At 36.2% G+C, this 16,392-nt stretch overlaps 1 protein-coding gene across 1 annotated transcript; it reads right to left on the reverse strand.

Moving 5' to 3' along the window:
• Positions 1-956: 956 nt before the first annotated feature.
• LOC118736645 (probable serine/threonine-protein kinase fhkE) lies at positions 957-15,878 on the reverse strand. The gene is made up of 9 exons (XM_036466691.1): positions 15,605-15,878; positions 15,364-15,531; positions 12,574-12,740; positions 12,343-12,514; positions 10,932-12,265; positions 9,012-9,296; positions 5,938-6,003; positions 5,116-5,222; positions 957-1,654 (listed from the first exon to the last, which is right to left on the reverse strand). The coding sequence occupies exons 1-9, from the start codon at positions 15,758-15,760 to the stop codon at positions 1,572-1,574; spliced, it is 2,538 nt and encodes an 845-aa protein (XP_036322584.1). The 5' UTR covers positions 15,761-15,878; the 3' UTR covers positions 957-1,571.
• Positions 15,879-16,392: the final 514 nt, after the last annotated feature.

The raw sequence follows: 16,392 nt of genomic DNA on the forward strand, positions 1-16,392 counted from the left end.
CCTTAAAAACATCTGGTATAACAATAAAGACCGTAAACAATTCGAACAATATATGTGTTACCTTCAATAACGACATGTGCATGTGAAAACGGAGCTATCACTAAGAACTGTCCCACAGATTCCACAGAATACTTCTGATTTGGTCGAAACATTATTTTCACAGTGCTCTTATGCCACCGTAGAACTTGCATTACATCTTGCTGAGCATGATTAGGGACACGAATTTCGATACGATACGATACCATATCGATACTTTTGGCATTCGATACCGATATTTTTTAATCGATAGTTTTAAAACGATCCTTTTTGGAATCGAGTACCAGAATCCTAGTATCGTATCGAATGTCATAAACTCAAATTAGTCAGTTTTCAGACACGTCCAGTCTTGTTTTCATGTCTGCTCGTTCCAAGGCGAAGGAGGTGAGAAGAAAGGGGAAGAGTGCAGATATCTCCCATTTAAAGAACCACGAACTTGAATTCAATAAAAGTTGACGCGTCTGGAAGCAAATAGAAAACACAAAAGAGAATGCGAAAAAAATGCTTTCAAGACTTATCTGATTATCAACTCTTCCCGATATAAATTAGGCTTTAAAGAACAGAAATCTTTTACTATCGTTAGGATTGCATGTGGCGCGGTCTCGGTGTTTTAAGTCAACACCTCAATCTCTACGCGTAAAAATAATAGATTGGCGCTTACAAAATATGTTAGCGTTTGGCCGAGCTTCTCCTCCGATTTGTTGCGTCCGCCTTGATGTTGTGCCACAAAGGGCGTTTTTATGAGAAGCCCTGGCAGAAATACACTCGGAGGTTTCTAATCACTTTTTCTGATATTTCTTTTTTTTTTTGATTTTGGTATCGAAATTTGCGATATCGAGTCTTTTTATTCCGATATTAATGGGTACCCGATATTTTTCCAGCGATACTTTAAATGAGTACCATATCGATACTTTCGGTTCGATATCGTGTCCCTAGGCATGATTTTCTTCCGCTGAATTAACAAGTCTTCCAGCAGAAAATCTTTCTAATGCGAAGCGTTTCCTATGTATATTAAAAGCCGTTTCATATACTTTAAGGACCAGATTCAACAATTCATATGCCAGCCGCTAGTCACTAACCGGGCGATAACCCTATTCTGTCCGAAGCACATATTTCTAGTGCCTACCAGACAAATTTAAAGTTTTTAATTTTCAGGAAAGAGTTCTGAATGTAAAAATTATACTATTATTGATTATACACAAAGGCACCTACATATGTTTGGACCACCCTCTTTGTGTGACTTATGGCGTTTTCGTTTCTACCAAAAACGGTTACCTTCTCTTTGCCCTCTACGTACAAATACTAGGAAGAGAGCAATGAAAAGGCAGCATTTTTTGTAGAAACAAAACCGCCATTACTAAGTACTTAAAAGCCTTTTAGCACTCCTTTTATCTTACTTATTAGAAGTTTAGAATCTTTTTTTAATTAAGTTTATCACAGCACAAACATTTGTATGAAAGTTTACTTCACACATCTCATCAACTCCAGTCACTCATCCTTTAACATCTTGCTTAATTGTTGTTGTTGTCGTCTTCCTAATAGTTAAGGTACGTTGTATTCCATTCGGTATGGTTTTTATCGTTAAATCCATTTAGAATTTTTTTTTCAAGCAACGAACCTGTAATGAAAAGAGGGAAAAAGATCAGTATACTCCTGAATAACCACTGGCTATGAGATTGTTTTCATATTTAGGAAAAAGAAAAAGCCCCAAAATCAAATTTAAATTTAAAAGGGGAGAGCTTTAAGCGAAAAAGAGGCCAAGATTTGAAATTTCGCGATAATTCAGTCAGTTTTTGAAGTCACTTTAACAACTAACAACTGCCCTAGGATCAAGTAAGAATTACTTTATTATAAAATTAAATATAAATAAGTGTCATCATGTCACCTTCTAAAAATCGCGCTCTCTTATTCCAACTTCCTGCCTATTAGTGGTTCTCAGTTGGGTAGCTACATAACTGGGTGTGGGGTTTGAATATGGATTCTCACTTAAAATTCACTTAAACTGCACGATAGATGTAGCATAGTCTATGTTGGCTTTTATTCGACGTTTCAGTTCAGACTTTTCGGATCCGTTTACCCTAAATTTACTCTATACCTCCCTGGTGCGCTCTGGTTAGACTATGTCGCCGTAATTTGGAGACCTTACTGTAGTAAGCATAGAGTTGAGCGAGTTCAAAAAAAAACGTTCGTTTTGCTCTTCGCTCTTTGCTTTTGTTCACCCTTCCTCCCTCTTCAGGGAGGTTCTGCATTTGTGGAATTACGCACATGCCAACCAGTGTTGCCGCGACATCATGCAAAAATGTATCGTAAAAAAAAAACAAAAAATGGATCAAATGTATCACCAATTTTTTTTAAGTATCAAAGTAACAAGTTACAAAACATTAAAAAAAAAGCTATTTGGTTTCATACAAAATATTAGGGGATCTTCATCAAAAGTGAGAAACTCTTGATAAACTTTAAAAAGTGATCGATTTGTCATTTTGATAAATGAACTATCAAACTTTATCTTTAAATCTATTTAACCAAAGTTCATCACTTTATCAAACGACGTTGGTAAATAAATGTTTAAATTTCAGCAAAATTCAACCCTTACAGGTTTCCAGGAAGTCGCTTTTGCTGCGAACTCATAAAAGCAATTGAACACAATGGAGGAGGAAGGAATGAAACGTACCTAGCCTATAAGTTAAATAATAAACAGTTTTATGCAATTATTTACCAAGGTGCGTTCACGAAAGAATGCGGATAAACTGATAAATTAAGGCAATTTATCCCTTTATCACTTTAGATGAAGACCCCTATTGACAATGTATACTTTTCCAAAACGCATGCGAAAAGTTATCGAAACGCATCGCAGGAGTAATCAGCGCATCTGAAACAAAGTTGATGTTTCGTTTGTTACCATTGGTGTTGAATATTTAAAATATGCAATGTATATGGTTGCAATATGTCGCAACTCTGCATATACAAACAGTTTGAATACCGCAGTATAAAAGTATCCAAACATTGTATTGATACGTCTTGGAAATCAGCCATACTTTCCGCCTTAAACTCGTTGGAAATTAAGAAACTACCTTCTGTGTCGACTTTATTTTGACCATGAATACGCCCCGTTATATTCTCAACAGTTTGTAATGAAAGCCCTTTTCCCTTTTTTATTGGATCAATTTTAAAACTGGAGCCGCAGAACTACATACATATGTATGAGGCAAGCAAAATAAATTAAAAATGAATGCAGTCAGCTCATCTTATTACATTAAACGAGCAATTCTTGTATATATATATATATATATATCTATACGGCTCTAACGATTTTGATGAAATTTTGTACACATATAATGTTTTGGATTTTAAGGTTATCTGAATAGGCCTCGAATAAAGACTGGAATAAGGTTGCCACCTATTCGAAATTAGTTACAAATTAATTAAAACATTATAATATGGGTATCAAAAGGTAAGTATTTTAAAGATCCCTAATTCAAAAATATTTGTAATTCACATATTCACATTTTGATTCACATATTTATTTAATTTTTTGTTAAGAAAAATAGGTAAAATATTTATATTCATGGGTACCAAGAGAAGATTCTCAAATAATTCTTTCCCTATATACAAAATGTTACCCCTTGGGATAATAGTGTAAGGTTGCCACTTAATTTCGATTCTGCACAATTTATGTAAAGCATCGCAATATGGATATGAAATGAAAGGTGTTGTTGAGAACTTTGGTCAGGAAATATTTTCCATCAGGGTTGCCACACTTCTGTGTTCTGTGTAGTAAACATTTTTATTTTGTTAATTTTAATCAGCATTTTTTTATGTATACACAGTACATGTACGCACAAGATATGTCCCATTCATTCCAGAGTATTTCGGAATAGGGTTGCCAGCTAAATTTTGGGGTACGAAATTTACTTAATAGATATCGAAATCTATTTTTTTTTTCAAAATATTTTTTTTAAAGCTGTCCAAATTTTGAAAACTTTAAAGAGTATATGCGCTCCGGCTAATGCTCGGTCAGCTGGTACTTATGTATAGCTTGTTTAAAGCATATTTCTCTAAGCTTATTTGACCCCAAAACGTTTAATATTTTCGATTAAATTTCAAAAGCTGCCACTGCATACATATGTACACATCTCGTATTTTGTAATGTATCAAAATTTGTATTACGCGGGAAATTTAAGTATCACGCGAAATGAGCGAAAAAATAAAGTATCTGCCGAAAAGTTGCATAAACACGTATCACTTTTGATGTAAATGGATCAAAACGGCAACACTGATGACAACCCGATGACCCTAGCCAAAGACCGTCAGTCGTCAAGTGGAGTGGAGGCTCAACTGACAGTAGTTTCGGCTACGAGTTCTGCCCAGATACTTAAGTCTGGTACCATAGGGGAAAGGAGCCCCCAGAGTATACTAGTGGTTTAACACCCAAATGCGGGTGTTCGATTTGGAGTTGCATTCCATTCGGGTGCCGGACGGCAGATGCTTTCGATAGGCTTCGAACCTTACCAAGGTGGTTAGTGTGTTCGTTCCACACTGCCAGTTGGTACCGACAGAATGGTTGCATTACAGGGCGGTGATTAAGGATTTGGATACGCTGCGCCTTTGAGGGTCGTGAGGTCAGGCCGTCGTCGGCAGATACCCATCTAAAACTCCTATTTTCAAAACTTTAAAGGAATTCATATCGCTCTCAAATTCTTCTGCTCTTGATTACATCTTACTCAGAAATGCGTTTCAAATCGTTACTGAATGAATTAGTTACTTAATTTGTACCTTTTATTTATATTTCCTTGTAATCTGTATGAAATGAGTACTTTCTGGATTATGATTAAAATAAAATTAAATCAAAAGATGAGGATTTTACTAGCCAGCCAGAAGTGTGTCTTAGCTTAACTTTCGTATAACTGTCTATCAGAACTTGAACCAAAGCCGGTTCTTTTATATCTGGAAATAAGATCGCATGAGGTCACATACTATATATAGCCTTAACTTATAATTTAAAGGTCGCAACAAATTTAATCTTACTCCGGTTAAAGGCTACTTTTCCTTTATAAACTTACTATTTACTTAAGAACCTACCATTTTCAGCGACCATCCACGCCGTTAGTTTTTCATCTTCAGTTTTATTGGTTCCGTCCCATGGTTGTAATTTAGATTTATTCACGTCAATAGACTTAGGATCAACTCTGAAAAAAGAATTTTCAGTACTTATGCATACATCTGCTTTTTCTACTAGTAACTACGAGTATTTATGTAATATTGAATAGGAATGAAATTCAACAACAATTTTTCTTACTTGAATAAATGTTGTGTTTGTACGATATGGAAATTTGCACATGCTATACCCACAAAGTTTTATGTAGGAACAAATTACAAAACATTCAATCCGTGAAATACATACTGTACGTATGTATATGTACTACTTGTGCTACAAATATACACAGTTGCATTTTTTAGATGGTGTGGCGTTCAAATCAAATCTACTTTAGCCAAATATGTAAGTATACTGGAATTTAGAACAACATTACAAAACTTTACCACTCTTTTCGGATTAAAGAAGTAATATTGATTGAATTACATGTGTGTTGTTAGTAGATAGATGTGTATGAATGTCGTACTCAAATCAAGGGATCAGCAGGAGTTGATCTGCCAGGAATCCAACCAATTTATATATGTACGAGTATGTCTGTCAAAAATATATCTATATGTGTAAATATTATGGTCTTATTAAGTGGACCCAAACTGTAGTGTGTTAAATTTTAGTGTTCAATTTTGAAATTACTGCTTATAAGATCTACTGTTCACTAACCGCTAACTAAATAGATAAATATTTTAAATTAAATTTACAGATCTATGTATTTTTTGTTATAAAATCTTGTTTTCTACTATATATTTGTTTACCTAATAGGCCAAAATTGGCACTCATCGTCTGTGGGCGGGTCAAGTGAATCCTTAGAAATACTAGAACTGTTGCACAAAATACACATTGAAATGTTTAGACAATGTCACAATAGAGATATCTATCAATAAAAAAGCAAGTTGGCAAGTGACCAATACAACTGTTTAGATGCAATAACTAATAAGTTTGTTTTCATGAAAATTACATTTGAACAAACAATGACATACATATATATGCACATTGGTACGAGTTTAGACAAAGTAGCAAAGTAAAACATAAAAATAAAACCTGGACAATAAACTATTTTCATTAATATATTCTTTGAATACATTTACATAGATATTTGATCAAACTTTACAAGTTTGTCTAATTAAAGTTTCCAAGCTTTCGAGACATTTTATCGCTTAAAAGAATACCTCTAACAGAATTTTTCTTATTCTATACCATTGTTCAATACAAATCTGTCGTCTACTAAATTATATTGAACTAGTGCGAAAAAAAGAATGTAGAAGAGATGTTTGTCAAAAAGAAGGTTGTTTTAAAAAGTGTCCTAAGACTCTGCCAGAAAGTACAATGGTCAGTAAACGTTATCGGGGCTGATTAGAATGGTCTTAAGAAATATAATTATACTAGGCATATTATTTCCAATGACCCAATGTGACGCAGCTATCCGGAGGATGATGAGGTGGAATCATCTCAGCACTTCTTAATTCCTACAGAGGAACTTAGCAGCTTTCGAAATTTCATAACGCGTACCCAGTGATTTTCTAACCCCTATTGATTACCTGTTGTACGTTTCAGGATAATTGTATATCTTTCATGAACATGCAACTGATTGTATCTGGGGTTTTACTTTAAAGCTCTTTAATTTGAACGGCTAAAGGCCAGTATGCAGCTCTCAAGAAAACGGTCAAAAAAAATTGCCCTTATTTCGAGTGTGTGTCCAAGGAATTTTGACATCTGATACTTCAGCAGCCCGTTGTGTTACTCATTCCTCGAGAAATAATGCAACAGGCATATATGTATTTCTGTTGCAAGCATGGGTTACTTTGTGCTCTTTTTCACAAAAAAATTTAGAAAACCGTAGTAGAAAGCGTAGCAAATTTCTTAAAAACTGCGTACTGCCTCAAGAAAATTGTACACAAGATTTTTTCTCTGCCATTTCATGTACGTCATTTTATATGGAGTTTTTGCTTTTCTTGAGGGCTGCATACTGGCCTCAACGCCGGGCAATTTCGTGAGCTATTTTCTAAATAATCACACAAAGTCTACTGAGAAGATCGTCAAGACCGTTGCTGTATAAGCTATATCTCTTATACCACTGATTTTTCAGATACAAGTTTTTGCTATATGTAGGCAGATAGAACCATTAAATTGTGTGACTGGTTTACATATCGAACAAATCGAGCCCTAACCGCCAAAATGGCGTAACTGACAACAAGTAAATTTTTTCAGTAGGCGTTTTTTTATTTACACTGCAATTACTGAAGATACTAACCTGAAGGTCAATGAAAAAGTTACGTTTGAAATTAGGTATATAATATACTACACATTTTTTTCTGATTCATAGTCAGTGGTGAGAGCTTAAACCTTTTTTTGCCAGGCTGGACACTGAAAATGTTAAATACACCGTACTTTAATCAACAACGAAGAATACTCTACCTAACGAATGATCACGTCTGAAACAAAAGTGAAGACAAGGGGCGAACATATAAGAATTTTTGAAATCTTATAAATATGTAGGTTACATTGTAACTTTCTAAAATGTGATATTTTCTTTCTTCCCTGTTCGTATTTTGCTATACTTTTTCTTCCCCTTTTTAATGATTAAGAAGTTGTACGAAATTATAACTATTTTAAGCTGCAAAAACTTTCACTCTGGTGTATGTAGTTTTAAATCTGTGCTTTAAAAGCTCTATGACACAAAGTGTGCTTTTTGAACACTTCATTAGAATTAATCGTAGCGCTTTCGACAGAAGCAATATTTTGATATGAAACAAAATGGTTTTGAAAGCTAATTTTATTATCCTTCACGGACAAATACTGCCATTGACCCACAATTACTTCTTGACCTTAAAATGGTTGGTCAAATATAGTGTTCTTCCAAAAAAAACATGCAAAATCCACAGGATTTATTCCAAAAAAAATTTCTTTTATGTTTTATTACATTAGTATTATAGATTTTCAGACGAGTAACGCGATTCCACTGTTTAAAAATCGACAAAATATTTTAACACCTCAATTTAAGAAAACATTTTTGGTTGCATTTTTTTTATTTGCATGCAGCTGTGCATCCTTCTCACAATTTAATATCACTCGAATAACAAGTGCGCTGTAGTGCTATTCAAGATCTTTGATACGAGCCAAGGTCACTAGGCCCGTTGAGAGCCAAATTATCGTCATTCTGAAGTTAAACTTCGAAATTTCATCCGACTTGTTTGCATTTTTTTCGCCTAATTTCAGAGTAAAAACTCGTACAGCAGATTCGAAGTTTGGTTTAAAATTGTTATAGCTTGGCTCTCAGAGGGTCTATAGATTTCCACCATGGCTCAAATTTAAGATCTTGAATAGCACTACAGCGTACTTCTTATTCGAGTGACATAAAATTGTGAGAAGGATGCACAGCTGGATGCAAATAAAAAAAAAAAACAATCAAAATTGCATTTCTTAAATTGAGGTGGTAAAATTTTGTATCGATTTTTAAACAGTGGAATCGTGTTTCTCGTCTCAAAATCTATAATACTAGAGTAATAAAACATACAAACATTTTTTTTTTTAATAAATCCGGTGGATTTTGCATGATTTTTTTCGAAGAACACTTTTTTCTAAAAATTTTTTTAAGGTCAAAAAGTAATTGTGGGTCAGTGGAAGTATTTTTCCGTGAAAGTTAATAAAATTAACTTTCAAAACCATTTGGTTTCATATCAAAATATTGCTTCTATCGAAAGCGTTACGATTAACTCGCATGGAGTGTTCAAAAAGCACACTGTGTGACATGAACGAACATGTATGTATCTAGGAATTCATACATATGTATGTGTATATTAAGTTTTATGGAAATTGTTGTCTTACTTACGCATTTGTTGAGAGTGAGCCGGTATAACTACCGTTGTTAACTTCAATGCTACTCGGAATCTTCTTCTTACTCTTTTCTGTCAACGAATTCTCGTTCGAGTAACCATTTGGCAAACTGGAGTTACGTTCCATGTGCGATTGCTGTTGATGTGTTGTGAATGGAACTGTATTCGGGTACTTCGCTGTGTCGCTATCCGAATCAAGTGAAAGATGACCGAATAGATCTTCCAGTAAAATATTTGTTTTTGCATTACGTTGACGTTTCGCTGATGTTTTTATTTTTGAACTGAAAATTATATACATTTATTAGTAGTAATATCTCGACAAATTTAAGCTGATATTCACGATCTTAAATGAATTAGCGACTCCCAAGTAGTCTGCCTTCCCTACTCTTTCTACGACAAGTGCAACCAGAATAGTAGCTCTGTGCTGATGGTTACAGTATATACTTTCAACTGCGTGAAGATAAGTACATAATAGCGTAACTGTTCCCGATTAGTTAAAACCGTAACATGAGCCAAGGTATGCCAGAGTTTTTTTAGTTGACTGGTAATATCGACCTACAAAGGTATCACTACATCCGAATGATTCACACAGACCCATCTCAGCACTATAGTAGGAACTGCAGTACTAACTACTATAAATATTATAAAATGCTATAACCATCAAAGAAAGAGCGCTCCGGAAGACGGATTTGTCCGGTACCATGTCTCAGAATTTTTTGGATTCCGAAAGCTTCATCGTCGGATTGCCCATGGTAGGGAACTATTCTACTTTCCTGTGAAAGTCACCAGGTCAATATTGCATGCATTAACACCCAGGTCATTCTCTTTGGTCCAACAACTAATCCTGTTTTAACCTTCATGATATCAAACAGAGTTTATGGAAATTTCCTACTTACAACCACCGTAAGGTAGTCAGTATATGCAATGATATTGGAGCCCCGCTCCTTTTCCAAGGCTTGCAGCAGTTCATTAATCACCAAAATCCATAAAAGGAAGACAGCGTTAAGATATTTTCACCCCATCATCCTCTTGACAACTGATGACAAAGGCATCCGGTAAGATTCCTAACTTCACTGCGTTAAGACCAACCACATAGTGTCGTCTCAGAACTCCCATTAATAGCTAGCGCTGCGGCTTTGCAAGCATTCGAAGCTCTTTTAACCGTCCCTGTCCACCCAAGGCCAGAAGGATCGTGCAATTGCACATGTCTTAGTTGAAGTCCAGCGCTCGCCGCACTTACATGAGACCCAACCGTCCAAGAGTGAACCGGAAGAGAACAGAGGCATCCCCAGCTGCTCCATACCAGGTGACAACGTTTCAAGGGCACCTTCCAAAGTCGACAGCTATGCACGCAGTTTTTCGCAATGTCCCTGTGACCCGGCAACCAAGTGAGACTGATTAGGAAGTGCTCCGAATCGGTTGATAGATTTCGAGCGCGCCATTATCGCCTTCCGGGGCCCCGACAGAGTACATGCTATTCCATGCTATAGTGTCCAGCTTTCAAGCAGATTCAAGTTCGTGCTGCGACAATTCTGCGTATGAAATCTACAGCCGTAATGGTCATCATGACGTTTGGCGCCAGTGTAAATGTGGTTCTTAATACCCCACTAATTCTGATAAGGCCAATCCGCTGTACGCGTTTCAGTTGCATAGCAATTGAAGCCTTCTCTGACCCGTTCCACCAGACAAACGCTCCTTATAACAAGATAGGTTTAACTATAGTTTCTTAAAGCCAATGAATAACTTTGGGCGAGAGACCCCATCTCATACCAATAACTCCCCTGCAGCCTTTCTTGCCCCTTCCTCAGTATTAGGCTTCCACGACAGCTTCCTATCCAGGATTGACCCTGGCAGAATTTCTATACATATTTTTGTATTTATGTTTGCATTTTTCGCGAACACTTTTATAAACTTACCCTAATATAAGATCGAGTTCGTCATCCTTGTTAAAGTCACCGTTCCGCGCCGGCGGTAAAGGTTTCTTGTCACCTCCAACTCGTTCATATTGTTGTTTCAAGCTTGCTTGCTCGTTGTATTCATTTCTTTCCAAAGCAGGCTCAAAAGCATTTCGCATTATCAGATTGCTCGTAGGTGCTTGTTTGTTTGACACCACCTTCGAGAACATATTGTATACTTTGCCATCCGTGCCCAGTGTATCAATATTCACTATACTCGGACGTGACTGCAATAAATAGCCATTGATTTTGGCCGAATTTTTAGCATTCTTCGCAGCGGTCTCAAAGAGTGCATAGTTTCGGTGACCATTGGCGAGATAGATAACACCGGCTTTGATGTTCCCTGCTACGTTGTTGCTGGTGGTGTTAAAGGATACATTTGGCGGCTGTGGCGGATGCAGCTGACCGGTGTTTCGATTCAAATAGATGTCATTTATGGACTCTGTGAAGGTCAGGTTTTCTTGCGAACGCTTATGAAGCGTAGAATCACCACCGTTCAGATAGCCCAGATTCGCTGGCGCGAGTATGCCATTATAGCGTAGGGAGCCACTCTTTATTGAGAGATTATCTTCCATTGGATCACGCAGTAGTAGATTTGGTGCATTATTCGAGTTATTAGTGAGTATGGTGTTGTTTCTGTGAGAGTTTGTACTAACAGCTGATAACTGCAGCGGCACCGTGGAATGTGTGGCGTCGTTGCCGCCGCCGCCACCGCCGACACCATTTAATGCCAAAAAACTCACCTTCGGCATTTGCACTTGATTTAGATTGTGTGAAACTGGATTTGTGCTGCGTTTGGCATGCAAATTGATGTTGTTGTTGTTGGCTCCGCGATTGCTGGTAACAGTCGCATTTAATGCGTTATTGGCATTTACGGTACTAGTGTTGTTGCTGTGTTGCATATTACCCTGTTGCAGTAATTCAGTTACAGCCTGGAGTTTCTCTTGCACCGGAAGCACATTATTCGACAAATTTTGCACCTGCCGTACATTCCGAACAGCATTGGCATTGTTGACGCCATTAGCCGCAACTGTTGCAGCGTATTTGGCCGTAAGTTTTACATTAGCCTTGGCAGCCGCTGTGGGTGAAATACGTTTTAACGCATGAAAGTAGGCATATTTGAGGCTTTGCTGCGCTGTGGGTCGCTTATCCGGATCGTAGTGCAGCATGTCCTCCAGCAAATCTAGCCCCGCTTGACTGCAGCGTGTCACAATTGTGTTGAGCGGTACTTTGATGCATTCCGGATAACGAAAGTGTATGGTGGCAGCGAGCCGGTAGCCCTCGGGCCATTCACTCTGTTTATGTACAATAATAAATGCTATTAATTCCAAAATTTTATTTTATTTTTTTAATGTAAAAAATAACGACCTACCTTGTCCGGAGTTCCTAAAACAGAACAAATTTTAAATAATTGATCCACCTCACTGCTGCCCGGAAATAGTGGTCGAAATGTGTACAGCTCCGCCATAATGCAGCCCATTGCCCATAGATCTATGGAACTAGCATAGTTTGTGGAATGCAGCAGCACCTCTGGCGCTCGATACCTTTTGGAAGACTTTTTTTTTAAGTAACTGTTAAGGAAGGTTAAAAAAACACATCTTACCATCTCGTGGAGACATAATCGGTGAATGGTGGTCGCGATCGTATTTCGCGCGCCAAACCAAAATCTGCTATTTTAATTAGCTCTGGTCCGGAGCAAAGTAAATTTTCTGGCTTCAAATCTCGATGAAAGAATCCATGGCGATGCATGAATGCCAACCCGGTGAGTACCTTTTTAAATGAAAATAAGATAACATAGAATTTTATGAGGATAAAAACTGTATTCTGAGCTTTGAACTGTATTTTGAGCTACGAAGAGTGGCCGCATATAAGCATGGATTTACTTTTGCGTCTTAAAAATTTAGAAACCTTAATTAATTGTAGAGAGGATGATCGGGTTTTTACTGAGGCTTCCTTATATCTGAAGTAAAACTTCAGCTCTTTTATTCCTCCAAAGTTAAAAAAGGCTCAGAACACTAATACGCTATCAAAACTTCCACGACTTATATAAAAGTGGAGCCTTAACCTCGCCTTGAGATAAGATTAAACAGAAAAAATTGCTTGACATCCAAACCACGAGTCCACTCTATCAATATTATGCAACTGCTGAAAATATTGTAAGTCAGGATTAGTTTCAACATTAATCGACAAATATAGAAAGCTTAAAGTCGGCAACCTCACATACGGAGTTTTGGATTTTCTTGATACGCGGTTTTGTTGTATGTATAATGTTTTTTAGGAAAAATGGATAAAGCAACACAGTCTAAGCAGTAGAAGTTATAGCTGCTATTTCGGAGATCACCACATCTGCAAAGTCAGAAGCGCTTACCACTGAGCTATACACACCACGTAAACTCTTCATGCTAATTCATTTCCTTATTCAAAGTACTACCACCAAGTGCAGCTGATTTGCCGCTATTTAATCTTGATAGCGTATATATGTACGACTCAAAAGCTAGGCGAATACTTGTTCGTGGAACTTGATGATCTTGGGTCCATGTATATCAGAAAAATGAGCAAATACATGACCTGGAGGGGGGCAAATATAAGGGTCCAACGCGTTATCAGACACGGCACAGAGTTGAAATGTGCCGTGCCTGAACAACCGTTTAAACCAATACCGAAGAAGATGAAACAACGAACTTTATGAACATTTTAACGACGTGAACTTAGTTAAAGGTGTAAAAATATGTAGATTGCGCCGGCTTGGATATTTAGTATGCATGAATGATGCTGCTCCGGTGAAAAGATCCTTCGACTCTGTACCCAGGCGGACCAACGCATAAAAAAGTGGCGTAAGTTCGCAAAGGTTAGAGGCTATATCGAAGTTCTTTAGTCTAGGTCCTAACCGACATGTTCAAGCCTGGGTTGCAAGGAATGACAGAAATTCGATCCAAAATAAATCATCTTACAACCCTGTCGGAAAAATCAAGCAACACCATTACACAAAGAGGTAAGCCTTCAACATTTAATTTCGCGTAGAAGACTATGAGCTCGAGTAACGAGTTCGCGGAATACTGCAAAATGTTTTGAAACCACATAAAAAAATCTGAAGCCAGTGATCACAATTTTCAGTCAAAATGTGAAACGCAGTTTTAGGATCTGTATTACTTCGGGTTTTGTGAATTTTATTGAAAATTTTAATTGAAATTGGAGCGTCAGAATGAAAAATTTTTATAATTGCAGTCCCGACATTTGAGTTGACGAAACCGATGGGCATATGGCCGGAATGAGATTCCATCTTTCACAACATAAAGCTTTTAAGACTGCTTTTTGTTACTTTACTTAACCAATCAACTGATAAATTTTTACACCCATGTTGAGAAATTTTCAGTGATAGATTTATCCTCTATTCCCTTGGGACCGGATACATTTTGTATACTTAGCTGGTCTAGACGAATTAGGTTAGTAAATGATTGAGTGTACCCAGAGAAATCTATGTATTTAAAAAGATGGGTCCTATTAGGGTATCAGGCTCTCTAGATAGTATCTAAAAATATTTTCTCTAAAAATCTTATTTAAACAGAACGAAAAACTACACTTTTGATGGCACAACGTCGAAAGTAATTTGTCTCCAAACAAATTTGTACGCCATATTGGGCCTGCCATTTAGAATTTTTCAAAACTGAAATCAGATTCGTAGTCAGCGTTCATGAAAACACCTCAGTAACGAATTTCAGCCGAATTCAATAAATTTTAAGAATTTTCTTCCGCCATATTGGATGTTTTGAAATTTATTGTTATTTTCATTTATCATTAAAAGTCTATCATTTACCCGATTAATTTTCTATTTATGTACAGTGACTTAAACAAGTGTTCACTTGTTGATTTTTTTTTTAATATTTACAGTGTTTTTTTAAGTTATATTTTTTTGTTGCTTTTCTATAAAAGTATTGTCAAAACTTTAACCAAAACCATATGAATTAAAGTTTCAAACTTCATACAAAATTTAAAAAAAACTCAACAAATTGTCACTAAAATTTTCGAGCTCTGCACTTTTTTCCATCTAAAAATGCATTTCGTATGAAATAAAATACGCAGACCTTTCGCAGCAAAATTTCAACTTGTTATATAAAAAAAACCACTAAAAAAATATTAAAAATAAACTCGATTTTTTAGACGCTTAAAACTTTCACTTCAATCGACTAATATTGTACGCGCTATACAACGGCATATCCAAAAATTATCTAAAGATTCAAATTAAAAAGCGAAAGAACTTATAATAAATATCTGGGTTTGGGCAATAATTTTGAAAGGCCTCAATTTTGGAGGGAAGGATGCGGTGCCTAGGCTAACATGAAATGACCCATTGTACATATTTATGTAGGTACATCTTGGCATAAATTGGTTTTACCTGAAACAATATGCTTTTAAGCGTTGGCTCCGGCAAATGCGTATCTCGATCCTTTATCATTTGATACAAGTTCTCTTTCATGTATTCGAACACAAAATAAAGCGTATCATTTTCGCGTATGACTTCCTTTAATTTTACAATATTTGGATGGGAGAGTTTTTTAAGGGACTGCAAGATACATTTTTTTAAATAATTATAGTAATTTGATTAATAAACAAAAAAAGCAATTGAAAGACCCTACCTTGACTTCACGCAAATTCATCGCCTCTTCCCAGGAGTAATATTTTCGCTTCATACGTTTAATAGCTACCTTCTCGCCAGTGTCTTTGCGTTGCGCCAACACCACAGTTCCGTAAGTGCCATCACCCAATTGCTGAAGGGTTATATAGCGATTCATATTATTTATGACGGTATCCTCCCGTCACGTTAATCTAAAGCAGCCGCAATTTTCTTTAAATCATTCGAAATTGGAGGTAATGATGCGCAGATGTAGTAGACCGATAAGTGGCATTATGCTGAAATAGGAAGAGAAGATAATTCATTACTTTTGATAGGCATTTAACATTTCGCTACTAAGTAAATTTAAGACGGCAACTCAATTTTTAACAGTCTTACCCAAATGTTCACGTGTTGATTTTTTTTTTAAATATTCTCAACGTTTTTCAGGTTTGAATTTTTTTGTTGCTTTTCTATAAAAAAAATTGCCCGAGAGTTTCAAACTTCATAAAAAATTTGGTAAAATTAAATTTCATCAAAATTTCGATATTTTAAATCTGAATCTTTACAACCTTTCTGGGTATGCAGTTTTATAGCCCATACAATTTTAGTCTGATGAAGTGCAAGTATCAACCGGCTAAAAAGTTACGCTAATTTTTTATAATTTTTGGTTTATGGTTAAATATTAAAAATCAGTGCGATTTTTATCCGCTTGAAACTTTCACTTCCTTTGACTAAAATTGTATGGACTATAAAACCGCATAAAATTTAGCTTGAAAAACGTTGTGAATATTTAAAAATATCAACACGTGA

Source organism: Rhagoletis pomonella, unplaced genomic scaffold (assembly GCF_013731165.1).
Source record: "Rhagoletis pomonella isolate Grant_MI unplaced genomic scaffold, Rhpom_1.0 Rhpom_scaffold_00003, whole genome shotgun sequence".
NCBI classification, from domain to species: Eukaryota; Metazoa; Arthropoda; class Insecta; order Diptera; family Tephritidae; genus Rhagoletis; species Rhagoletis pomonella.